The sequence below is a fragment of the Lagenorhynchus albirostris genome, chromosome 16, assembly GCF_949774975.1.
Source record: "Lagenorhynchus albirostris chromosome 16, mLagAlb1.1, whole genome shotgun sequence".
Lineage (NCBI taxonomy): Eukaryota > Metazoa > Chordata > Mammalia > Artiodactyla > Delphinidae > Lagenorhynchus > Lagenorhynchus albirostris.
In genome coordinates this window covers 62,053,527-62,081,178 of record NC_083110.1, presented here as the reverse complement: position 1 = coordinate 62,081,178, position 27,652 = coordinate 62,053,527, and the positions used below count along the sequence as shown (strand labels likewise).

The following is a 27,652-nucleotide window of genomic DNA, read 5'->3' as shown; positions in this document are numbered from 1 at the left end:
AATGAAAAAAAAAACATGTATATAGATGTAAGGACCAAGAACAGGAAGAGACAATTGATGAAAGGAAAGAAAATGGCAGTTAACATAAAAATATTGCATCTCACATGCAGATATTTACCTACAGAGATAATCAGTACAGTGTCATGTACAGACCTAACAGTACCCCATGGTCAGAATGTTAGTTAAGGAAACAGACTATTGTACAGTTGGCAGAACAGTGCATTCCAATATTCTGTTACGTTATGTCAGTGCTATGATGCAGAAGTCATTTTAAAAAAAGGAATGCCTACACAAACATAGAAAAAGCACTAAAGGATCAACAACAAAAGGTTAAGGTGGTTATTTCTAAGTGTTTAATTTTCCTTTATATATTTTGGTGTACTTTTCAGTATACTTTAACTGAACACATATTACTTCTACAATTAGATTTTTTAAAGCAGTGTTATTTAAATAAATTATACCAATAATAATAACAATAAAGCAGTCAAGCATATTTCCCAAGGGTTGGGGACGGTGGGAGACAACCAACAGAGAGACGCTGTGAGCACGGCAGGATAGTCCCAGAGAATGCAATCTCTTCTCTCCTCCTCATGCGTCCACCTCTTTCATATACTCTTCTTTTTCTCCCCATCTTCTCTCCCCCACCTCCTCTTTCACTCCCTTTTCTGCCTGTTCTCCCTCCTCCCCCACCTCCCCTCCTTTCTGATTTCCTTTCCCCTTCTCTCCTTCTCTCCTCTCCCTTTCTCCTCTCTTCTTTTTCTATCACTCTGAAATGTTTCCATCCATAGTGGGGTACTCATTTTTTTAAGGCAAATTAAAAGGTGTATATCATTTTCCACCATCATGTTGGTTTCCTTGGCCAAGCAATTAATAAGAGTTCAAAGACCAGCTGACACAGCGTTCAAAGTATTTTCACAGGATATCATCTCTGTATTTGCCCAGTTTCAAATCTCTTCATACCTTGTATTCAAAACTCCAGAAATGCTTTGTGAATAAACAAAATACTAAGGAGAATAGCTGCCATTTGACACCCCAGGAATTTGTCTCTGTGGTGAAGATAAATCTAATTTCCTCCTGTATCTAACCCTCTTTTACCCTTGTTCCCCACCCAAGTTCTACTGACCAGATCACTTTCCCTTTTCCACTGAGGGCCTTGTAAGCAGTAGCCTCTCGGGGTACTTTTTCAGAAGTACCAATACCCAGCAACAAAGCAAGAGCATGTTTTTGTGTAATCATAAGCTGAAAAAGTATAGAGAAGCTACTCAAGGACGGTTAAATCAACCTTATGTGTGGACCAGGGACGTGGCAGCCCAGTGTGGAGACTGATACTGTATTTCTCAGAAAGGTCAAAATTTATTAGTCATTTTGCAAGTAACTACAGAGAAGCCACCTTCAAGCTGAAGCGTGATACTTGAGTGTCTAAACTAAATTTTTTTTTCTGTTTCTTTTTTTTTTATTGGGGTTTAGTTACTTTACAATATTTTTTTAGTTTATACTGTACAGCAAAGTGAATCAGCTATACGTATACATATATCCCCTCTTTTTTGCAGTTCCTTCTCATTCAGGTCACCACAGAGCATTGAGTAGAGTTCCCTGTGCTATACAGTAGGCTCTCATTAGTTATCTGTTTTATACATAGAATCAATAGTGTATTTATGTCAATCCCAATCTCCCAATTCACCCCAGCCCGCTTTTCCCCCTTGGTATCCATACGTTTATTCTCTACGTCTGTGTCTCTATTTCTGCTTTGTAAATAAGATTGTCTATACCAGTTTTTTTAGATTCCACATATATGCGTTAATATACGATATTTTTCTCTTTCTTACTTCACTCTGTATGACAGTCTCTAGGTCCATCCATGTCTCTACAAATGACCCAGTTTCGTTCCTTTTTATGGCTGAGTAATATTCCATTGTAGATATGGACCACATCTTCTTTATCCATTCCTCTGTCGATGGGCATTTAGGTTGCTCCCATGTCCTGGCTATTGTCAATAGTGCTGCAATGAACAATGGAGTGCATTAAACTAAACTTAATATCCATTCTGTTTCTAATCTCTAGAACATGGAACCCTCTCGAATATGCCTTGGCCCATGCAACTGTACTCCCCGGTATGTTTGTCTTAGTCCATTTGGACTGCTCTAACAAAATACTACATACTGGATGGTTTATGAACAACAGAAATTATCTCTCACAGGTTTGAAGTCTGGGATTAGGGTACTGGCATGGTACGGTTTTGATGAAAGCCCTCTTCCGGATTGTAGGCAGCTACCTTCTCACTGTGTCCACATATGGTGAAAGCTGCAAGGGAGCTTCTCTGTCCTCTTTTATAAAGGAACTGATCCCATTCATGAGGGCTCCACCCTCGTGACCTCATCACCCCTAAAGGCCCCACCTCCTAATACCATCACCTTGGAGTTTAGGTTTAAACATGGGAATTTTGGAGAGACACATTCAGACCATAGGAACACTTAATCCTTGCAGGATTTCAGAATGTCTGAAGTTTTCCCATTATTTCTCTTTATCTTTCTAGTGTAAGACACACACATTGCCTTCTGAGTTAATCCTGACTTTTCTGAGACACAAAGGGGTGAAAAGAAAAGGGATTTTTTTTTTTTTTTTTCAAGAGAAGGATCATGAGTTAGTCAAGAGCCTGGGTTAGTAGTTCCAACCTGACACTCTCTGAGTGGTGTGACCTTGGGCAAGGTATTTACTCTCTTGAAGCCTTGGTTTCCTTAATTGTGACATGCAGTGTTTGGACTCATTCCTCTCTAACAGTCTTTTCATCTCTAAAGGATCCCTTAATTCATACTATTGGCAATAGTGGTAGCTGTGTGTACTCTTTCTTTTACTCTTTAAAACACTATTATTATTAAGTAGTATTATTGTCAGCCTTTCTACAGGTGGTACATGGAGTTGTAGAGAAATTAGAAAGCCTAGGTTCCAATCTGATTGTATCATTTATTAGCCCTGTGACTTTAGGCAAGCAAATTGCTTTCAGGGCTGACGTACCCTTTCTCTTATTTCATCATTATTTTTCTGAATTTGTGTCATATGTGAATTTTCTAGGCACACGATATGTATTCTCATCCAAGTTGTTGACTCTTGTTGAGCAGGACACTAACAAGGGCACAGCCTTGGAGGCCCTATGTGACATCCATCCCACAGTTAACAGATGGGCACCAGCCATTGATCAACACCATCTGACAATAGTTTTTTTTGATATAGTTTAAGTCCCTTATATATATATTTTTTCCTACATAACTTTCAAGAAATGATACATTGTATATAATATACACCTGATATGCATTTATAGTTACACACTCCCTGTCTTCTCTATTGACATGTAAACTTCATGAGGGGCAGGGATTTTCCTCTCTGTTATTCACGGCTAAACCCTCAGCACCTAGAACTACCACTGGCACATTGTTGGTATTCAGTAACTATTTGTTGAACTCATTCATTCATTCATTAAAAAATTTAATTGAGGATCTGCTGTCTGCCCTGCTGGGTGTTAAGGATGTCCCAGGAATCCTCAGTCTAGAGCAACGGTCTCCATGGTGAGTTACCTGCAACAGCACCCCAGGGTGCTGGGAGGTTTGATGATTCATGGAGACGTGGGGAGAAAATATTAGAATTTCTGACTTTTTGCTTGCTTATATTTTGATTTCTATTGTGTGTATACTTTTTAAAGTTAATATATAAATACTCTAGTGCATTTCCACAGCCTATTACTAACAACTCATATATGGGTGTGTGCTCATTTTTTTCTCTTGCTTGTTGTGTTCAAACAAAAATTTTGGAGATTGCTGCCCCTGGAATTCTCTTATGGAATATAATTTCTCTGAGTCAGGTTGTCTCTAGCAGTAAAATACTCAGGTTTCCATTCCTTTACGCTCCTATGTGTTCTACCTGCTAGTCTGAAGTTCTTTGTCCTTAACAAATATGGAAAGAAAGGGGAATTGAAGTTCTCTCCTCTCCTTGTCTTCTGTTAATATGGCCCCTCCAGTCCCAAGCAAGACCTTCAGACCTTCCTCCTCTCACTCTGAATTTAAGATCAGCACAAACACATACCTCCTGGTATCCCTGGCATTTTTTTTTTCCTGTCACAGCCTAAGCCTTGCAAGCACTCTCTACTAAGGTGGTACCCGAGTTGTCAGTATTCTGAAGTTTAAGGAAATTCCGTATCTCCTCCTCATACAAACATCACTCATCTCTCCTCTCTATCCCTTTGTCATTTGCACACATCGATTACACCTACCTTAGTCTTTGTTTTCCTGACTGTAGAAATTTTCCTGTTTATATTAATAGTACAGGTTTATTAATATTAAAAGTAATGCATAAATACATCCTCTTTGTATTAAAAGATTACTGATAAGTATAATGATCCCATTGACTATTATCCCACCGTTCTAAACCCTCCCAGAGGTGACTACCATTATGAATTTTGAATGTGCATTTCCAGTAGCATTTTTTTCCTTTTATATACATTTTTGCTTTGGGTTAATCAATAGACAATAGTTAGCTAAATTGGGTATTTTCATGTAGTAGATTGCAATAAAGTCGTTAGAGATCTCTCTCACTAATGTTATGTTCTGGCATGGAACAGTCTCCAAGATATATTATTGAGTAAAATTAACAAGTTGCTAAAAATACGTAGGGTATGATACCACTACAGTTTTAAAAGATAACAAGAAACCTTCTTAAAAAATACTGTGAGCTCCTCTTTTACCTCAATCCCACACTCTTTGATCATTTAAAGCATATTTCTCTACATCTCATTGGCACTGTTGTTTCTGTCTGGGGATCAGGCTCGTGATCTGGTCAGGTTCCCTGGTGTCTCTCTAGATTTCCTCATCTGTATTCAGGAAACAACAAAGACAAAGATGGGGAGGGGCTATAAAAGTGGGGAAATAAGAGGGAAACAGGAAATGCAACCAGTGGTATATGAAGCAAAATCATTACATTAGAACAAGGGAAAATGGGAAAGGATAGGGAAGCACTGTAGAAGAATGGTTTGCCTCGAGCGATTTAGAAGAATGGTTGATAACTGGAGAGACATGCTGCTTACTTCTAAGCACTTTCATTTCTCTTTCAACTTTCAGCTTTATTTCTATGCAGCACGTCATGCAACAAACCTCACCTCCCATAACCATCCTGAGCTTTATGTATTCCTTCACTCTAGGTCAGACACCCCATTCCTTGCTTTGCTCTCCTACACACACTTTCTCTTTGTCTGTCTTTCTGTCTGTCTCTCTGTCTCTGCTCTGCCTTTTGTTGTAAATGTCATAACTTAACAGTCAGGCTTCTGGTTTGGGGAGTAAAAATGGCAAAATGCAGAATTTAAGGAGCTTAAGGATGTTGGCCATGCTGATTCTCTGTAGCCATTATGCATTAAAAAAAACTAAGCATCATTTTTATTTGTCCGTCTATTTGTTATTTGTAGTAGCCTCCTTTATTTCTGGGAAACCAGTGTAACCGTGTAGAGACCAGAAGAAAGCAAGCAAGCATGTTTCTTAGGCTTACAGGGGAGGTTAAAATGCCACCTTTAGGCTGCTTTTTATTTTTATTTTTCTAGCTCATTTCCCCCACATGGGCAGGAGATGAGACCTCAGGCTAAGCTGCTTTGTTCAGGAGTAAAAGTTGCAGCATCAGCCAGGACCTTCCTGATGATGTTTGTCTTGGGAGCCTAACTGTAGCATTAGGTGAAGAGGAAACCCTTGACCACAGAAGAGGAAATCAGGGTATCCAGCCGCTAATACAGGCGGGCACTTTGCTGCTTCTCTCTGTAGCAGACAGAACCACTTGCTTCTATGGGCTTTATTTACAAAGAGCCTGCAGGAACATGACTGCTCCATCTAAAACAAAAAAGGAGGAGTGCAGGTGTCTCCAACTCCCCAGCCTCTGCTCCTCTGCAGATCTCTCCGCATTCCTCCCTTGGTCATTAGCTGCAAATCTAAATCTGAATAAATAGGTGCTCTCCCGTCACGGTGTTTACTTTCTAATACTTGCTCTGCGGTTATCTGTATCAGGACATTTTGTGGCTCCTCAGCATTTATTGAGCAGTATATTAAGTTGGTGTAAACTCAGACAAAATGCCAGGAGAATGGTAAACTAGTGACATTTTTGAGTTTCTCTGTGGAAAGTGTCTACAAAGGCTGCATTTGGCTGATTGTATTTCAGAAGGCCGATGTTGCACTCCTCACTTCACGGCGTGCTATATCAGAGTGAGTGTTTATTTGCATTCTTGACTATGATAATCCTTAGATTTTATTCCCAGACAGCTCCTAAATGTGGGCACCAACTTAAGATGCTGGAAGCGGAGATGCACGAGGCTGGCTTTGTCTTGTTTGTATCAACAGAGCTGAGTCTAGTATGTCCTAGAGGGCCTTCACCTTACGCTTTCCTTGGGCAGGGAGACCTACACACAGATAGATAGGGGCACAAGTTCTTCTTTTCAGCCATTTGCAAACTTATGTGCATAACTTTCTTCAGTGACATCATGTGGCTTTTAGGATCAAATACAACACCTTAGCGTGATGTACACAGGGCCTAAATTTTCATTTTATCTGCTACTGCTCTACTGTGAAAACATTAGATCCACCATGTTGACTTACTAGTAGACACCTCTGTGGATCAGCCTGTCTCTGACCTGGGACCTTTTTACTTGATATTTATCTCTAAGGAGAATGTTCTTCCACTCCCACTATCCATTGATCATATCATTCCATATCCTTGAAGATTCAATCCATTTACTGTAAAGACTTACAGGACATTCATTCTCCTCCGGACATTTCTCCTATGTCTTCAAATACCAATTTGAATATTAGAACTCTTGTTTCATTGGATTACTGTCTCTCCCATAGCTCTAAGGCTTGTAAAGCCAGGGAATCTGTAGCCCTTGTTCTTACCACATAATAGAGCATTCGAGTGTTTCACTAAATAAATAAATGATTTTATTTATTCATATAGTTGATCTCTGGGCTATTGACTCTTTTATTTTGTCTGTTGATTTACGATGATAAATCATTTTTGCTAACGGGCTACCCCTGATATCCCAAGAAGCTTTTATTACCAACACAAATTTTAATTTTCATATGAGGATTAATTTTCACATCAGGATTAATATTCCCCATCTGTCTACACACCCTTGCTGTGTGCCAGGAACCTGGTTGGTGCTTTAAAATGTATATTCTAGGAGAACTTATTTTAGTCTCATTTTATCATTAAAAAATAAAATAAGGGCTTCCCTGGTGGCGCAGTGGTTGAGAGTCCGCCTGCCGATGCAGGGGACACGGGTTCGTGCCCCGGTCCGGGAAGATCCCACATGCCGCGGAGTGGCTCGGCCCGTGAGCCATGGCCGCTGAGCCTGCGCATCCGGAGCCTGTGCTCCGCAACGGGAGAGGCCACAACAGTGAGAGGCCCGCGTACCGCAAAAAAAAAAAAAAAAAAAAAAATTAAAAGAAAAAAAAAAGCACAGAGATTGTTAAGTAACTGACCAAATGTCACACACACAGAAAAACTGATGAATGCTGATATGGCTGGTTATGTACTTCTCCTTTGTCCAAAAGCATTCAGTAAACATTGATTGAATATCTCTATATAGCATGCATGGTACCTGGCACAGAAAAACAGAAAGGTTTGAGCTTGTCTGTCAATAAGAAGGACAGACAAATGAGCCACCACCTGAAACATGGCCTAATTTGTGCTGTGCAGAAGTCTGTGCACAGTTCTGGAAGTCTGAGAAGGGATAACCAACTTAGCTTAAGTGGCACCCCCACTGGGGAGACTGTTTTCAACTTCACTCATCTGCAGCTGAACCACAGACCACAGGAGTTAAGAAGGCAGAAGAAGGGTAAGAAGTTATTCCAGGCAGAGGTACCAGCACGTGAAAGCATGGTGTTCCTTCCCTTCCATGAAATTCAGCTCAAGAAGGGAATTCATTTTCCCAGTTAGACATAAAGGCAATATAAACATATACAAGATACAGCCACCTATTGTCTTTTTATATAATTAAAGGATCCTGAACCGAATTTTTTCATCTCATTTTTACAGAGAGATTCTTTCTGAGTCCCAGACTTGAACAGCCCAATACATCAGATATTATAGTAAATATTGACCAGTGTAAACATGTCTATATGTCTCTTGAGGAAACATTCTTCCCTATGCTCTGGTAAGCACAGAGAACACAGTGACAAAAAAACAGAGCACCTGCCTTTTGGGAGCTCACTGAAGTAAGAGAAGCATTTATGCAAAGAGATCCAGCAAATCATTATGAACCATGACAGGGATGTGTACAGGGCAGTCTAGAAGCATAAAGCAAAGGTGTCCAAGCCTTTGTGCTTAATACCTGAAGTCAGAGTTACTTACATGATTGGATAGAGATTCTTGAAGCCATTCTTGAGATCGCCCTCCAAAAATGAGATCGTCAAGAGAATATTTTGGATTAAATTTTATGTTTAAGCTGGTTTTCTTTGGTTTCTTATTTTTTGGCTTTGTTGAAGCATACCTGACAAACAGGAGCGTGATATACTTCGTGTACAGCGTGATGATTTGATGTATATACACATTGTGAAAGGATTTCCATAATCGAGTTAGCACATTCATTACCTCACAAATACCTTTCTACTGTCTCAGCAAACTGCAATTATATGATACAGCATTTTCAATTATAGTCACCATGTTATACATTAGATCCTCAGACCTTATTCATCTTATAGCTGAAAGTTTGTGCACTCTTACCATTCTCTCCCCATTTCTCCGTCCCCACCCCACAAGCCTCTGGCACCTACTCATCATCATCATCATCATCATTATTAATCACAACAATTGGTCTTCAAAACATGCAGAAAACCGTTAAACTCTACGGTCCCAACTAAAATGCATAAATGGGCTAGAAAATGATACGTTGCAGGTCATCTGCAGTGGTGTGTTTCCACAAGGTGTCTGATCAATGACAGCACCATTAAAACCAGCACATCTGTGAACATTTAACATTGTTTGGCTTCACCTCTTGAGAACTCACCAGTGCCACAAAGTAAAAGCAGCCGTAATTCTTTATAATGCGTGACTGCAGATCTAGAGGCACCCTTAGGCCTTCAGGAAAAAGGGCGAGCACATCTGCAAATAAAAATGTTGGAAACACCATGGCCTGACTTTAAAGTTTTATTTTGTTGTTGCAGTTGTTTTACTAGACATGGAAAAACATTTAGGCAGGGTAAGGGAGTTGCCACAGTAGACTTTGGAAAGACAAAGGATTCTGTTTTGTCCCTGTCTCTTTACATTAGTTGATAAGAGGGACATGTCGCTTGAAACAACAGCTCCTGCCTTTAGAGATAATAAAAGATCTTAAGAGATTACTGCTATTATTGATTTGTCGTCATATGCACATGGAAAGATGCAACTGGATGCAAGAGAGTCATTTTGCCTCGCGTTGACCCTAAGCACAAGCTAAGCAGGTTAGGTTTGCGTGATAGTTGCAACCCTGTGTTTCTGGGATGCCAGCGTCATAGGTACTGGTCGTTTCAAGGAAGAAACTTGCATCAGGTAAGGTGGGAGGTGAAGAACATGTTACTACCCAATAATAATTGACAAAAACCAGTTACCTGCTGAGCTTTCTAGTTTGAGGGTTGTCAGAAGGGGAGCTTGTCTCTTTTTTTTTTTTTTTTATTGTTCATGACTTTGGCCTTGTCAGTAGAGGTCACCTATGGATGCAATCAATGCTTCACTATGGGAAGTGCAGAGCTACCATCTCTGTCTGAACAAGCAGTCACTCGAGTACGTGATTGAAATGATGGTGAAAGTATCACCATCCACCTCTGTACGGATTCTAACCAGGGGAAATGTCCAAGGGCACATTCCCTGTCTCTTTGGGGAAAATTATAAAACCCTTGTTAGGACATTTCTGCTTCCTGGGAGAAGAAGAAAGCAGAGTTCAGTGTTTCAAACATAGGCTCTGAATTTCAGGCCATGTATCAATCAAAGAAAAGTTACTGGCAGTGATAGTAGGGCCTTAAGGAGACTTCTTAAGATAAAGAAAGACTAAGCTAGCTAGGCTTCAGACTCTGAGTTGGGAAATGAGTTCAAATAAGAAGAGTTCTGGGAATGCCCTTAGGACTATGATTCATTTACTTATTTCAAAGAGCTCACAGACCATTAAACACTCTCCCTCCGTTTCTCCCTCTCCCCTCCTTCCTTCCTCCCTCCCTCCCTCCCTCCCTCCCTCCCTCCCTTCTTTCTTTCAACATTTGACTGTCTGTTACAGCTTAGGCATTATTTTATTCATATATACATGTGAATATAAAGTGTTTAAAACAAAGCTACTCCAGGGGCTCTCAGTTTGGTGTGCGTGTGTGCAGGCTGGTGGGATGCTGCTTTTATATAGGGAAAGACATAAAATAATTATTTGTAGCAAACTTTTACAAAATTTGTATTAAAAAAGAAATACTTAGGAAGAGAGCAGTTTTCCTGGTGTAACTGGGAAATAGTTAATGGAGGAAGTGACCTTTCAGATGTGTCTCAAAATGAGTCAAAGAAGACATGGTGAAACTGGAGAAGGGCCTTTCAGGCTGGAGAGAAAAACATACAGAGGCTCCCAGAGGGCAGAGGAAAGGAATGAGGCACTTTGAGGAGTGGCAGATCTTCCTGTGTGGTAGGACACAGGGCAGAAAAAGTGAAATGGGTCTTGGCGGCCACAATGAGTCCTGAATGTAATGAGCGTTTTTAACATCTTCATATTCTCATATGGATTTGATGGTGGGGCTGAGGGCCTCCGGGGAGGCAGAGGAAGACCAGTTTTAAGGCATGTTACTATTTTACACATGGAAATGGAACAGATTAAATGGATGTCTGCAAATCCTGATGAAAAAAACTATAGATAATTCCAACTTTAGTTAATCTTGCTGAATGAAAGTCTTAAAGTATGATGGCCCATATTGCTTATATAATAGAATACCTATTTTCGATTTAATTTGGCTCACTGCAAGATAAGACTAAATAATATGTGCCTCCGGGCATTTTATTTTGTATTATTTTTTAAAACATTTATTGGAGTATAATTGCTTTACATTGTTGTGTTACTTTCTGCTGTGTAAGAAAGTGAATCAGCTATACATATACTTATATCCCTATATCCCCTCCCTCTTGCGTCTCCCTCCCACCTTCCCTATCCCACCCCTCTAGGTGGTCACAAAGCACCCAGCTGATCTCCATGTGCTATTAGGCTGCTTCCCACTAGCTAGCTATTTTACATTCGGTAGTGTATATATGTCCATGCCACTCTCTCACTCCGTCCTGGCTTACCCTTCCCCCTCCCCAAGTCCTCAAGTCCATTCTCTACGTCTGCCTCTTTATTCCTGTCCTGACCCTAGGTTCATGAGAACCATTTTTTTTTTTTTTAGATTCCATATATATGTGTTAGCATATGGTATTTTTCTCTTTCTGACTTACTTCACTCTGACAGATTCTAGGTCCATCCACCTCACTAAAAATAACTCAATTTTGTTTATTTTTATGGCTGAGTAATATTCCATTGTATGTATGTGTCACATCTTCTTTAGCCATTCATCTGTTGGTGGACGTTTAGGTTGCTTCCATGTCCTGGCTATTGTAAATAGTGCTGCAATGAACCTTGTGGTACATGACTCTTTTTGAATTATGATTTTCTCAGGGTATATGCCCAGTAGTAGGATAGCTGGGTTGTATGGTAGTTCTATTTTTAGTTTTTTAAGGAACCTCCATACTGTTCTCTATAGTGGCTGTATGAATTTACATTCCCATCAACAGTGCAAGAGGTTTCCCTTTTCTCCATACCCTCTCCAGCATTTATTGTTTGTAGATTTTTTGATGATGACCATTCTGCCTGGTGTGAGGTGATACCTCATTGTAGTTTTGATTTGCATTTCTCTAATGATTAGTGATGTTGAGCATCCTTTCATGTGTTTGTTGGCAATCTGTATATCTTCTTTGGAGAAATGTCTATTCAGGTCTTCTGCCCATTTTTGGATTGGGTTGTTTGTGTTTTTGATACGGAGCTGCATGAGATGCTTGTATATTTTGGAGATTAATCCTGTGAGTGTTGCTTTTTAGCAAATATTTTCTCCCATTCTGAGGGTTGTCTTTTCATCTGTTTATGGTTTCCTTTGCTGTGCAAAAGCTTTTAAGTTTCATTAGGTCCCATTTGTTTATTTTTGCTTTTATTTCCATTTCTCTAGGAGGTAGGTCAAAAAGGATCTTGTTGTGATTTATGTCATAGAGTGTTCTGCCTATGTTTTCCTCAGAGTTTGATAGTGTCTGGCCTTACATTTAGGTCTTTAATCAATTTTGGGTTTATTTTTGTGTATGGTGTTAGGGAGTGTTCTAATTTCATTCTTTTACATGTAGCTGGCTGTCGAGTTTTCCCAGCACCACATATTGAAGAGGCTGTCTTTTCTCCATTGCATATTATTATCTCCTTTATCAAAGAAAAGGTGACCATATGTGTGAGGGTTTATCTCTGGACTTTCTATCTTGTTCCATTGATCTATATTTCTGTTTTTGTGCCACTACCATACTGTCTTGATTGCTGTAGCCTTGTAGTATAGTCTGAAGTCAGGGAGCCTGGTTCCTCCAGCTCCATTTTTCTTTCTCAAGATTGCTTTGGCTATTCGGGGTCTTTTGTGTTTCCATACAAACTGTGAAATTTTTTGTTCTAGTTCTTTGAAAAATGCCATTGGTAGTTTGATAGGGATTGCATTGAATCTGTATATTGCTTTAGGTAGTATGGTCATTTTCACAATGTGGATTCTTCCAATCCAAGACATGGTACATCTCTCCATCTGTTTGTATCATCTTTAATTTCTTTCATCAGTGTCTTATAGTTTTTTGCATACAGGTCTTTTGTCTCCTTAGGTAGGTTTATTCCTAGGTATTTTATTCTTTTTGTTGCAGTGGTAAACGGGAGTGTTTCCTTAATTTCTATTTCAGATTTCTCATCATTAATGTACAGGAATGCAGGAGATTTCTGTGCATTCATTTTGTATCCTGCTACTCTACCAAACTCATTGGTTAGCTCTAGTAGTTTTTTGGTAGAATCTTTTGGATTCTCTAAGTGTAGTATCATGTCAGATGAAAACAGTGACAGCTTTACTTCTTCTTTTCCTAGTTGGATTCCTTTTTATTTGACTTTCTTCTCTGATTTCTGTGGCTAAAATTTCCAAAATATGTTGAATAGTGGTGAGAGTGGGCAACCTTGTCTTGTTCCTGATCTTAGTGGAAATGGTTTCAGTTTTTCACCATTGAGAACAATATTGGCTGTGGGTTTGTCATATATGGCCTTTATTATGTTGAGGTAAGTTCCCTCTATGCCCACTTTCTGGAGGGTTTTTATCATAAATGGGTATTTAATTTTGTCGAAAGCTTTTTCTGCATCTATTGAGATTTTCTTATGGCTTTTATACTTCAATTTGTTACTATGGTGTATCACACTGATTGATTTGCGTATATTGAAGAATCCTTGCATTCCTGGGATAAACCCCACTTGATCATGGTGTATAATCCATTTAATGTGCTGCTGGATTCTGTTTGCTAGTATTTTGTTGAGGATTTTTGCATCTATGTTCATCAGTGATATTGGCCTGTAGTTTTGTTTTTCTGTGACATCTTTGTCTGGTTTTGGCATCAGGGTGATGGCGGCCTTGTAGAATGAGTTGGGGAGTGTTCCTCCCTCTGCTATATTTTGGAAGAGTTTGAGAAGGATAGGTGTTAGTTCTCTCTAAAAGTTTGATAGAATTCACCTGTGAAGCCATCTGGTCCTGGGCTTTTGTTTCTTGGAAGATTTTTAATCACAGTTTCAATTTCAGTGCTTGTGACTCGTCTGTTTATATTTTCTGTTTCTTCCTGGTTCAGTCTCAGAAGGTTGTGCTTTTCTAAGAATTTGACCATTTCTTCCAGGTTGTCCATTTTATTGGCATATAGTTGCTTGTAGTAATCTCTTATGATCCTTTGTTTTTCTGCAGTGTCAGTTGTTACTTCTCTTTTTTCATTTCTAATTCTATTGATTTGCGTCTTCTCCCTTTTTTCTTGATGAATGTGGCTAATTGTTTATCAATCTTGTTTATCTTCTCAAAGAACCCAATTTTAGTTTTATTGATCTTTGCTATTGTTTCTTTCATTTCTTTTTCATTTATTTCTGATCTGATCTTTATGATTTCTTTCCCTCTGCTAACTTTCGGGTTTTTTTTGTTCTTCTTTCTCTAATTGCTTTAGGTGTAAGGTTAGGTTGTTTATTTGAGATGTTTCTTGTTTCTTGAGGTAGGATTGTATTGCTATAAACTTCCCTCTGAGAACAACTGCTGCTGCTGTATCCCATAGGTTTTGGGTCATCGTGTTTTCATTGTCATTTGTTTCTAGGTATTCTTTTATTTCCTCTTTGATTTCTTCAGTGATCACTTCGTTATTAAGTAGTGTATGGTTTAGCCTCCATGTGTTTGTATTTTTTACAGATCTTTTCCTGTAATTGATATCTAGTCCCATAGCATTGTGGTCGGAAAAGATACTTGAAACAATTTTAATTTTCTTAAATTTACCAAGGCTTGACTTGTGACCCAAGATATGATCTATCCTGGAGAATGTTCCATGAGCACTTGAGAAAAATGTGTATTCTGTTGTTTTGGGATGGAATGTCCTATAAATATCAATTAAGTCCATCTTGTTTAATGTATCATTTAAAGCTTGTGTTTCCTTATTTATTTTCATTTTGGATGATCTGTCCATTGGTGAAAGTGGGGTGTTAAAGTCCTCTACTATGAATGTGTTATTGTCGATTTCCCCTTTTACGGCTGTTAGTATTTGCCTTATGTATTGAGGTGCTCTTATGTTGGGTGCATAAATATTTACAATTTTTATATCTTCTTCTTTGATCGATCCCTTGTTCATTATGTAGTGTCCGTCTTTGTCTTTTCTGATAGTCTTTATTTTAAAGTCTATTTTGTCTGATATGAGAATTGCTACTCCAGCTTTCTTTTGATTTCCATTTGCATGGAATATCTTTTTCCATCCCCTTACTTTCAGTCTGTATGTGTCTCTAGGTCTGAAGTGGGTCTCTTGTAGACAGCAAATATATGGGTCTTGTTTTTGTATCCCTTCAGCCAATCTGTGTCTTTTGGTGGGAGGATTTAGTCCATTTACATTTAAGCTAATTATCAATATGTATGTTCCTATTCCCATTTTGTTAATTGTTTTGGGTTCGTTATTGTAGGTCTTTTCCTTCTCTTGTGTTTCTTGCCTAGAGAAGTTCCTTTACCAGTTGTTGTAAAGCTGGTTTGGTGGTGCTGAACTCTCTCAGCTTTTGCTTGTCTGTAAAGGTTTTAATTTCTCCATCAAATCTGAATGAGATCCTGGCTGGGTAGAGTAATCTTTGTTGCAGGTTTTTCTCCTTCATCACTTTAAATATGTCCTGCCAGTCCCTTCTGGCTTGCAGAGTTTCTGCTTAAAGATCAGCTGTTAACCTTATGGGGATTCCCTTGTGTGTTATTTGTTTTTCCCTTGCTGCTTTTAATATGTTTTCTTTGTATTTAATTTTTTGACAGTTTGATTAATATGCGTCTTGGCGTATTTCTCCTTGGATTTATCCTGTATGGGACTCTCTGTGCTTCCTGGACTTGATTAACTATTTCCTTTCCCATATTAGGGAAGTTTTCAACTAAAATCTCTTCAAATATTTTCTCAGTCCCTTTCTTTTTCTCTTCTTTTTCTGGAACCCCTATAATTCGAATGTTGGGTCATTTAATGTTGTCCCATAGGTCTCTGAGACGGTCCTCAGTTCTTTTCATTCTTTTTTCTTTATTCTGCTCTGCAGTGGTTATTTCCACTATTTTATCTTCCAGGTCACTTATCTGTTCTTCTGCCTCAGTTATTCTGCTATTGATCCCATCTAGAGTATTTTTAATTTCATTTATTGTGTTGTTCATCATTGTTTGTTTCATGTTTAGTTCTTCTAGGTCCTTGTTAAATGTTTCTTGCATTTTGTCCATTCTATTTCCAAGACTTCGGATCATCTTTACTATCATTACTCTGAATTCTTTTTCAGGTAGACTGCCTATTTCCTCTTCATTTGTTAGGTCTGGTGGGTTTTTATCTTGCTCCTTCATCTGCTGTGTGTTTTTCTGTCTTCTCATTTTGCTTATCTTACTGTGTTTGGGGTCTCCTTTTTGCAGGCTGCAGGTTCGTAGTTCCCGTTGTGTTTGGTGTCTGTCCCCAGTGGCTAAGGTTGGTTCAGTGGGTTGTGTAGGCTTCCTGGTGGAGGGGACTAGTGCCTTTGTTCTGGTGGATGAGGCTGGATCTTGTCTTTCTGGTGGGCAGGTCCACGTCTGGTGGTGTGTTTTGGGGTGTCTGTGGACTTATTATGATTTTAGGCAGCCTCTCTGCTAATGGGTGGGGTTGTGTTCCTGTTTTGATAGTTGTTTGGCACAGGATGTCCAGCACTGTAGCTTGCTGGTCGTTGGGTGAAGCTGGGTGCTTGTGTTGAGATGGAGATCTCTGGGAGATTTTCGGCGTTTGATATTATGTGGAGCTGGGAGGTCTCTTGTGTACCAGTGTCCTGAAGTTGGCTCTCCCACCTCAGAGGCACAGCCCTGACTCCTGGCTGCAGCACCAAGAGCCTTTCATCCACACGGCTCAGAATAAAAGGGAGAAAAAGTAGAAAGAAAGAACTAGTACAAGTAGAAAGAAAGAAAGAAAGGAGGGAGGGAGGGAGGAAGGAAGGAAGGAATGAGGGAAGGAAGGAAAGAAAGAAAGAAGATAAAATAAAATAAAGTAAGATAAAATATAATAAAGTTATTAAAATAAAAAAATAATTAAGAAAAAAATATTTAAAAAAAAACCAAAACAGACGGATAGAACCCTAGGACAAATGTTGGAAGCAAAGCTATACAGACAAAATCTCACACAGAAGCATACACATACACACTCACAAAAAGAGGAAAAGGGGGAAAAATCATAAATCTTGCTCTCAAAGTCCACCTCCTCAATTTGGGATGATTCGTTGTCTAAAGGAGGGAGGGAGGGAGGGAGGGAGGGAGGGAGGGAGGGAGGGAGGGAGGGAAGGAAGGAAGGAAGGAAGGAAGGAAGGAAGGAAGGAAGGAAGGAAGGAAGGAAGGGAGATAAAGTAAAATAAAATAATGTTATTAAAATAAAAAATAATTATTAAGGAAAAAAATTAAAAACTAAAAGGAAGTATAGAACCCTAGGACAAATGGTGGAAGCAAAGCTATACAGACAAAATCTCAGAAGCATACACATACACACTCAAAAAAACAGGAAAAGGGTTAAAAATCATAAATCTTGCTCTCAAAGTCCACCTCCTCAATTTGGGATGATTCGTTGTCTATTCATGTATTCCACAGATGCAGGTACATCAAGTTGACTGGAAATTTAACCTGCTGCTCCTGAGGCTGCTGGGAGAGGTTTCCCTTTCTCTTCTTTGTTCTCACAGCTCCCAGGGGCTCAGCTTTGGATTTGGCCCCGCCTCTGCGTGTACGTCACCGGAGGGCGTCTGTTCTTCGCTTAGACAGGACAGGGTTAAAGGAGCCGCTGATTCGGGGGCTCTGGCTCACTCAGGCTGGGGGAGGGAGGGGCACGGAGTGCGGGGCGGGCCTGTGGAGGCAGAGGCCGGCTTGACGTTGCACCAGCCTGAGGCGCCCTGTGTGTTCTCGTGGGGGAGTTGTCCCTGGATCCCGGGACCCTGGCGGTGGCGGGCTGCACAGGCTCTCCGGAAGGGAGGTGTGGATAGTGACCTGTGCTCGCACACAGGCTTCTTGGTGGCGGCAGCAGCAGCCTTAGCGTCGCATGCCCGTCTCTGGGGTCCGCGCTTTTAGCCACGGCTCGCGCCCGTCTCTGGAGCTCCTTTAAGCAGCGCTCTTAATCCCCTCTCCTCGAGCACCAGGAAACAAAGAGGGAAGAAAAAGTCTCTTGCCCCTTAGGCAGGTCCAGCCTTTTCCCCGGACTCCTTCCCTGCTAGCCGTGGCGCACTAACCCCCTGCAGGCTGTGTTCACGCCGCCAACCCCAGTCCTCTCCCGGTGCTCCGACTGAAGCCTGAGCCTCAGCTCCCAGCCCCCACCCGCCCGAGAGGGTGAGCAGACAAGCCTCTAGGGCTCGTGAGTGCTGGTCGGCACCGATCCTCTTTGCGGGAAGCTCTCCACTTTGCCCTCCGCATCCCTGTTGCTGCGATCTCCTCCATGGCTCTGAAGCTTCCCCCCTCTCCCACCCGCAGTCTCCGTCCGCGAAGGGGCTTCCCAGTGTGTGGAAACCTTTCCTCCTTCACAGCTCCCTCCCCCTGGTGCAGGTGCCATCCCTATTCTTTTGTCTCTGTTTTTTCTTTTTTTCTTTTACCCTACACAGGCACGTGGGGAGTTTCTTGCCTTTGGGGAAGTCTGAGGTCTTCTGCCAGCGTTCAGTAGGCGTTCTGTAGGAGTTGTTCCACATGTAGATGTATTTCTGATGTATTTGTAGGGAGGAAGGTGATCTCCACGTCTTACTCCTCCGCCATCTTGAGGGTCCTCTCCAAGGCATTTTATTTGTTTGTTTATTTATTTATTTATTTTTGCGATACGCGGGCCTCTCACTGTTGTGGTCTCTCCCGTTGCGGAGCACAGGCTCCGGACGCGCAGGCTCAGCGGCCATGGCTCACGGGCGCAGCCGCTCCGCGGCATGTGGGATCTTCCCGGACCGGGGCACGAACCTGTGTCCCCTGCATCGGCAGGCGGACTCTCAACCACTGCGCCACCAGGAAAGCCCTCCAAGGCATTTTAAATAGACTTGTATTTTACTTACACTTGTGATTTCTGGCACATATAATATGGGTGCATCTGTGTTTCCCACTCACACAGGTTCAACAATACAGAGAATGGTCACTCTAGGCTGTTCTGGCCACTACGTTGGTTGGGTCATGTGGTCTGTTCATAGGATAATAGTAGGTAGTTCTGCAAATTTCAAATGAAAACATTAACTAGATCAGTTTGCTGTGTGTAAATCACTGCTCAAGTCACCCAGGTAAAGCAGCTTGCCTGTCATCTGCCTGACAACTCTTGAAAGTTTAATATACTGTCAGTGAGACTGTTACATATGGCATGCATGGGACTCATTTGCAAGTCGGAGTTAATAACACACAGTATCCTTGCCACAGTCAAGCCTGGCCTTCATCAAATAAAGGATTTTTTATAGGTTTTATTTGAAGTGAAAATTGTACTGTCAGGCTATATCAATAAATACAGTAGATGTATCCTAAGGATTGTGGCTTTAGAATCCCGTGAACATTAGTAGTTTATGGGCTCAGCTGAGTTTCCCTGAGGCACATGGGAATTCATTAATGTTGATGTTTCTCCATCATTTAGGTCTGTGATGGGGTCGAACAAGGAACCAGATCTTGTGCATCTCGAGGCCAGAACTGTGGATGGTCGTAAGTAAAGCAACTTTTCCACGAAGTTAATAGTAATTAATTTTATCGATCTGCCATGAATCGCATCTGTGTTAAGGGAAATCACAGTGGTGATAATCAGTAATCTGAGTTGTTTGGACCTGAGGACTTTTTTTTTGGCCTTAGTTACCTAGAGTTGTCTTAATAATTCTCTACAACTCTCATCCAATCAAGGGGTTTTTCTTTGCAGGAGATGATAAAATTCCAAAATTTCTTATTTTTTAAGTAAACACTTGTTATTATTGCATTATTGCTGCTCTTTTGATTTGTTTTGCCAGTTTCCTTATTTTATCAGATATCATCCAGGCAATGCCTTACTGTCTAGTGGGAGATTGACAGAACACTTGGAAAGGGCTTGTAGAAGAGCATCATCCTGTCTGTCCCCCATCGTAAGCGGCAGGAGGCAAAAGTCAGTTGGTGGTTCTGAACATCCCTAGTTAGGTTGGCTACAATGAAAGACTGTGTTTCCTATGGACGTTTTGGCTTTAGCACACGATGGAGAGCAAAGCTGAAGGTCCACAATCCAAAGCCATGTCTGCATGACTCACGAGTTCACTCACTCACTGTGTGACCTTGAAAAAGTTACTTCAACTCTTTATGCCTCCATTTCTTCACTGTAAGTTAAAGAAGTTAATAATAACGATTCCTATAGTAGCTAATATTTACTAAGCACTTGCCCTGTACCCAGAATCATGCTAAGGGCTTTCTATACTTTATCACAATTAATCTTCACTACAGTTCATAGGTGGTGGTTCCCATTTTACAGATGAAGGAACCAAGGCATAGAAAGTTTAAGTAATATATTTAAACGACAACAACATGGATTTCCTTCCCCTTCTTTGTTCCTGAGGTTCTCCAGGAGGGCTAAGCATTTCAGGGGGTACTACTAGGGAACTACAGGTGAAAGGGAAAAAGGAAAAAGAGAAAAGGGGGAAATGCATAGAAGGAAAATAGATGAGAGGAGAAAACCCAGGTGAAAAGAAAGAGGTCTCAAGTGCAGAGAAAAGGAAGAGAACGGACTCTCCAGTTACCACAGTGCCAAGAGGCTGGTCGAAGTTGTTCAGCACTGAACCAGAGGGTGATAATCTAATTTTTGAGACCTTCTCTGTTTTAAAAATATCCCTCACAATTCACACACTTCATCATCACTGACACTGAGCCTGTCTGCTTGCCCTCCACTTTTCTGATGCAAAGGCAAATGATACCCATGGTTTACCAGCTCACAGCTCAAAGAAGCTGGTCACCCCTGCCATCCAGACTCTCCAGAAACCACACCTACTCCATTACTATGTGCTCACAGGGAGATATTTTTATCTCCAGAGGTTTCTTTCCCCCTTTGGGGAATGAATATATTCTTTGGCAGAATCAGTGTGGGGGTAGATCAGGGTCCAAGCTGACCATCTCCTTTCTCCTTTATAAACTCAGGCAGAGCTCTGGTATGTAATGTGCCCAGATTGTACCTGACACAGAATAATCCCAACAGTTTAGAGCTGCTTTCCCACCTCTTTTTTTTGTTTGTTTGTTTGTTTGTTTGCGGTACGCGGGACTCTCACTGCTGTGGCCTCTTCCGCTGCGGAGCACAGGCTCCGGACGCACAGGCTCAGCGGCCATGGCTCACAGGCCCAGCTGCTCCGCGGCACGTGGGATCCTCCCAGACCGGGGCACGAACTCGCGTCCCCTGCATCGGCAGGCGGACCCTCAACTACTGCGCCACCAGGGAAGCCCCCCACTTCTTTATAAAGTGGGCTCTCTCTGGTGGTGACCAGAGCTGATAATGTTATCTTGGATTCCATGGTTCAGTTCTCAGTACCCAGTAGCCAGAGCTGTCTTAAGTCAAAAGTTGCCATGCCATCTGTTTAGAGCTTTGTTTTAGTTCCCATTGCTCTAGTAATAAAGAACACAGTTCTCACCTTTACCTGTAGCTGCAGCATAATCTCCCGCCTGCCCATTTCCTCAGCCTCATCTCACTCTGTGCCCCTCTCGGTCATCACCTGCAGGCCTTTGGGTTTGCTTTCAATTCTTAGAAACTACAAAGTTCTATGTCTCCATAACAAGACTCTAATACCTACTCTTTCCTCTGCTTGGAATACCTTTCTTTGTTCCCCCTTCCCTGACCAATTCAGTGTAATGTATTACTGAAGATGGTTCAGATTAAGATGAAGCATCATTTCTAATTTTTTTAACTTTTGGAAATAATTTTAGGCTCACAAAGAAGTTGCAAAATAATAGTATGGAGTTCCCCTGAACCCTTCACCCAGCTTCCCCCAATGATAACATCCAGAATAACCGTAGAACTATATCAAATCCAGGGAGAGCATCCATTTCTTAAGGAAGTCTTTCTTGAAGTCCTAATCTAAACCAGTTTATTTTGTTTGCTTTCATCCAACTCTATTATTTTTCTTTATTGTATTCATCTTAGTTTGAAATTACACATTCCATTTGATCACAAGTTTTCCTCTCCACCAGCCTATTGGCAGGAGCCAAGTATACCTTTGCTCAGTATTGCATCTCCAGCACATTCTACGGTGTCTACATGTAGGTGGGGCTTAATAAATATGTATTGAATGAATGAACACAGAGTTGACCAATTGTCAGGATTACCAGCTGGCTACCTAACCTCACTTACCAGGTTGTCTGATAAATTTATAGCATTGCATCTCAAACTTGAACCTGCGTACGACCCACCCAGGGATCTTGTTAAAATGTGGATTCTGATTCAGTAAGGGCCCAAGAGTCTGCAGGTGAAGCCGATGCCTCTGGTCTGTGGGACACACTTATAGTAACAAAGTCCCACAACGAAAGACTAATGAAAGAGCTTTAGGGTCTGTCTCCCATGACTACACCCCTTGTTTAGAAAGCTCTGGATGGAATTGGTAGCATCCCAGGTTGATTTTATTTTCAAGCTTTGGGGGATAATGCTGCTTTCTGGCTTGTGGCATTTAATGCACATAACCCTGTATCCTGAAAACAACACGGCTGTCGCTTTCCCTGATCGGCACGTTTTCTCTCACCCAACATTATTCCTGTGCTCCCTGCAGGCACGGAGGTTGATAATGCCAAACTGTCATCTCAGGCTCAGCTTTCACAAGGCATGAAATATATCCGTTCTAATTTTATTTATTTTATTTTACTTTTCTGCAAAGACAGCATCTTCAGAAACTATCCAAGAGTGAAAATTCAATAAAGGGATTTAATTTGAAAAGTTATCCCTGTCAAAACAAAACAAAACAAAACAAAACCTACCAATTGAAATAAAGGATCTAAGCATAACTCCTGACCTGACTAAATATAAAAATCAATGAGATTTTCTCAGTATCGTATTCCCTCTGTGTATCTGTCTGTCTGTCTGTCTCTCGTTCTCCAAGAGAGTCAGTAAACATGGCTTCAGGTCAAAGAAACAGGAGGAGGAAGGAAAGAACATGGAGAGGTCAGAGTAGCAAGCTATTAGCAAATAAAACTGAGAGTGTATTTATCAAAATCAGACTCCAGGGCTTCCCTGGTGGCACAGTGGTTGAGAGTCCGCCTGCCGATGAAGGTGACACGGGTTCGTGCCCCGGTCTGGGAAGATCCCACATGCCGTGGAGCGGCTGGGCCCGTGAGCCATGGCTGCTGAGCCTGCGCGTCCGGAGCCTGTGCTCCGCAACGGGAGAGGCCACAACAGTGAGAGGCCCGCATACCGCAAAAAAAAAAAAAACCAGACTCCAGGCTGGTCATTTGCTCCAAGAAATCCAGTATCTCTATGTTATCTCTCTCCCCATTCTAGAATTGGGATCCCTCTTTTTTCTCCATCCTTTCATTACTGTTTAGTATATGAAACCCATTGTTTATATTTCTAGGTCATACATCTGGTAGGGTGTATGCCAAAATAATATGATTTTTTTTTTTTATTTTGTAACAAGTAATTTTTTTCTGATTTTAATGGGTTTAGGGATTTTGTAGACAATGCACTGAGACACGTGACACAAAAAAATCCCTCCTCGCCTACTTTGCTTATCGCCATGGGGTGGATGGCAAATGCTATGTGGGCTTGTTATTCGAAGTTTAGTTTTAGTGTCGTTTCAAATCTCCCTAGATTACATTTTATAATTAATTTCTGTTTCAATTGAAGTCTCCATATTTGAGGGGAGGTGAGCTCTGGAAAGCTTTTGCTCTACGAAGGTCTGTGACCTACACAAACATTTCTTGCCAACTGTGCTCTGAAATCTGGATGTTTCGTAGTTAACAACCATGACAAGGATGTTATCCTCTCTTGTACTACCTCTCTGCCTTGGGAAGCAAGCTGAAGAGAGTAACCTAAATTACAATCAGTCACAGGAAGTATTATTGGAATATTTTTAAGTGTTTATTGGATGTGGCATTTGTTATTGGCCCCTGTGTTCAACCGAGGACAAATTGCCAGGTCCTCATCCAGTAAACAAAGATTTTACTGTTTAAATACCCTGTGTGTGTGTGTATGTGTGCATGTGCACACGCATTGTGTGCACCTAATACATTAAAACTGGTACCCAGTACATTATAATAATAAAAAGGAAACCTACATTCTATTGATTTACCTAATACAGGTACAGGTGTGTGTGTGTGTGTGTGTATGTATGTATGTATGTATGTAATCTATGTAGTTAGAGAGAAAACGTTGACCCAACTCTTGGATTGAAATCTTTGTGAAAAACTGTATCTTATTTAATCTTGGTTCCATTCACAAAACATAGCTCAGAGCCTGGCACGTTGATGTGTGTTGACTTAATAAATATCTGTGTGTGTCACCATTGGGCACATCTTCTTACAGAAGGGCCTTTAACTATAGGGTGTGTAGAGTCCCTTAGGGCTAATGGATGAGCATGAGAAACTCATGACTCCCTGAAATTGTATGCCAGTATGTATATGTAATTTGGAGGAAAAGAATATAACTTTTTTTTTTGCGGTACGCGGGCCTCTCACTGTTGTGCCCTCTCCCGTTGCGGAGCACAGGCTCCGGACGCGCAGGCTCAGCGGCCATGGCTCACGGGCCCAGCCGCTCCGCAGCATGTGGGATCTCCCCGGACCGGGGCATGAACCCGTGTCCCCTTCATCGGCAGGCGGACTCTCAACCACTGCGCCACCAGGGAAGCCCCAAGAACATAAATTTTATCAGAATTCTTTGCGTGGTAATTACACATGGGTCTATAGTTTTATATTTACGCTCATCTATATACAGCATCTTGTAAGAGAACCTGCAGTACCAAGTTTGAGCTTTATTGCTTCTCCCTTTTACTTCTGAAATGAAAGACCTGGCCAGTGACCTGAATTTTTTCTGTACTTGTAGTGATCCGTGCCAGCAGGGACAGGGGACGATTACTGGTCTCCATGTCTATATGCTTGAGTGACTAACCTTGTAACAACTTGCCATAGGGCTAATCTCTTTCACTGGGGAAAAACAACCTTGGCCCTTTAACCAGCTATGAAAAAGACTGCCCCCAAACTCTTTCTGAAACGAAACTCAAGCCAGCATTTTATAAGCTGAGATAAAAATCAAAGGAAAATCACAACTTGGTATAGCCACCATCTCACTAATTCTTGTTGTGGGTAAGAACTGGACATCTCATTTCTGCTTTTCACTTTCCACCCCTCCAATCGAATTTCCATATTGAATGGCATGCATATCAATATCTGGATAAGGCGAGCACTGCTGAGATACTGCGGGAAGGCGATAGAGACCTCAGTCCTCACCAGTCCCCAGTATATTAGCAATGAAATGGTTTGAGTTTACACTATAAGCATTAATTACTTTTATACCACCAGAAGTAGCAACGATGACAATAAAAAGATAAGTAGTATTCCAGTGTATCAAGGGAAAAGTAGATCCACTTCCTGATCTTCATTCTCATTCCCCAAAGTTGGTAATTTTATTTATTTTTTAAAAAATATTTATTTATTTATTTAGGCTGCACCGGGTCTTAGTTGCGGCACGTGGGATCTTTACTTGCAGCGTGCGGACTCTTAGTTGTGGCACGCATGCAGGATCTAGTTCCCTGACCAGGGATCGAACCCAGGCCCCCTGCATTGGGAGCACGGAGTCTTACCCCCGAACCACCAGGGAAGTCCCCAAAGTTGGTATTTTTTTAAAAATATGTCTTCTATATTATTCCAGAAATTGTTTAGGCTTATACTGATAAATATGTATGTGTGTACACATACATACACACTCACAAATATTCATGTTGTAAAACTGTCATGCCAGATTCAGTGTGGGTGAGTGCAATAGCAAGTTAAAAATCCTTCTATGACAGTATATATAAATTTAGCCACTTCATGGCTAATAACTACATAGGAACCCCGTTATACAGCCAACTACAATTTTGTTAATCACATCTCATTAATAGATATATAGATGTTTGGCTGTTTCAAAGAGTGTTGATACATACATGTACGCACATATTACCTATTTGGTTAATAAGCATTCAGACGTGTTTAGGGAGCAAGCGCTGCTCAAAGAAAAATACTGACGGGAAATCCCTGGGATTTCCCTGGGAAATCCAAGAATGTGTACATTTTTAATTTTTATAGGCATTGTCACATTTCCCTCTGAAATAGATACATCATTGCATACTCTCTAAATATGAGAATGCCTATGTTTACGTACCCTCAATAGTCCAGGTTGTTATGAGAATTTTTTTAAACATAGCCTGTCTGATGAGCAAAAATGTGGCATATCCTTATTGTTTTAATTTGTATTTATTTACTTAGGAGTGAGGTTAAGAATTTGTATTTATTTTTCTTGGTTATTTGTATTTCCTCTTCAATGACCCTTCAAAAGCTATCAAATCTCTTTAATGTTCTAGAGAAGAATGTTATGCATTATTTGCATTTTTATGCAAATCTAAAGCATATCAAACTTGCCACTCCAGCTCTAGTACACCAATTGGCATTATTAGACCCCATGTTTCATAGCCTTCTTTTACCTTCTTTTTCAATCAGTTAATATATTAATCACTTCTAGGGTGGGGCCCGGGAAGAGGTTAGAAGTTTCCACTTCTGGTCAGTTTCAGATTCTGATAGCTCCCCGCCACTGAAGCCGAATCTGGCCTCTGTACCCCAACACCGAATTAAATCTTGGAGACAGAGTTTTCGGTGAAGTAGAAAAGAATAGTTTTATTGCTTTGCCAGGCAAAAGGGGCCACAGCAGGCTAATGCCCTCAGAACTGTGTGTCCCGACCTGTAGGGGGTAGTGAGGAGTTTTATAGCAGTGGTTCAAAGAGGAGGGTGTGATCAGCTCATGGACATTCTTCTGACTGGTTGGTAGGAAGGTAAGTGGGAATTAGCATCATCAACCTTCTGGTTCCAGCAGGTCTGGGGTCTAAGTGCTTGTGGGCAGCATACCATTAACTTCTCCCACCTGGTGGGGATTTAAGTATCTGAAAAACAGCTCAAAGATACTGTTATGTATACCTCTTGAGGGGGGAACCAGGACTCTGCCCCAAGGCTGCACTATTGTTTCTTGACTGGTCCTCCCTTGTCTCTGCATCCCCTCCCTTCCCTAATGAGCAACCATTTGAACCTGCCTGTTGGAACTCAGGGAAGGTCTTGGAGGCTGAATGAAGCCTATTTCCTGTAATCAAGAAATGGGGCCACAGAAAGGCTTTTGTGTCCAGGAGCCCTACAGGGTCCTGCTTGTTTTTTTCACTTCCCAACACGTTTACCAAATGCCTTCTCACCTCTCCTCCCCTATGCCTAAATCAAGCTTCCAGACTTAGAGAGTCCAGTGGCACCTACTGACCTTGGAGAGGCAGCAGTGAGTGGTGGTGTGAAGCAATATCTTAATTCCCTGCCCGGGAATTGAACCTGGGTAGCTTGGATGAAAACCAGGAATCCTAACCACCACACCCCCTGGCTCTTGCCCCCAGTGAAAAATGCATTTCTCACAGAGGCAAAAACTGTAAAAACACGTACAAAGTTTATTATTAGAGACATAGCACAACAAGTGGGAGAGCACACAGAGAAACAGTTTGTTGAGACAGAAGTAAGGCAGAGATGCACACCAGAGAGAAAGGTTTTGTGCGTCCTCTCTTAATGAGGAGTGCAGTTAGTCAGAAACTAGGCAGAGATACACACCCAGAGAAGAGTGTGGGCTCACGGGCCCAGCCGCACCGCGGCATGTGGGATCTTCCCAGACCGGGGCACGAGCCCGTGTCCCCTGCATTGGCAGGCGGACTCTTAACCATTGC

The 27,652-nt window shown here is 41.3% G+C and overlaps 1 protein-coding gene across 5 annotated transcripts in view; it reads left to right on the top strand.

Moving 5' to 3' along the window:
* The window catches only part of SORCS1 (sortilin related VPS10 domain containing receptor 1), a 559,188-nt gene that overhangs the window by 375,676 nt on the left and 155,860 nt on the right, over window positions 1-27,652 (top strand). For all 5 annotated transcript variants that reach the window (XM_060125410.1, XM_060125412.1, XM_060125411.1 and 2 more), the window contains exon 6: window positions 19,369-19,433. In XM_060125410.1, coding sequence (XP_059981393.1) covers window positions 19,369-19,433 — 65 coding nt within the window. The remainder of the gene's footprint in view (window positions 1-19,368; window positions 19,434-27,652) is intronic.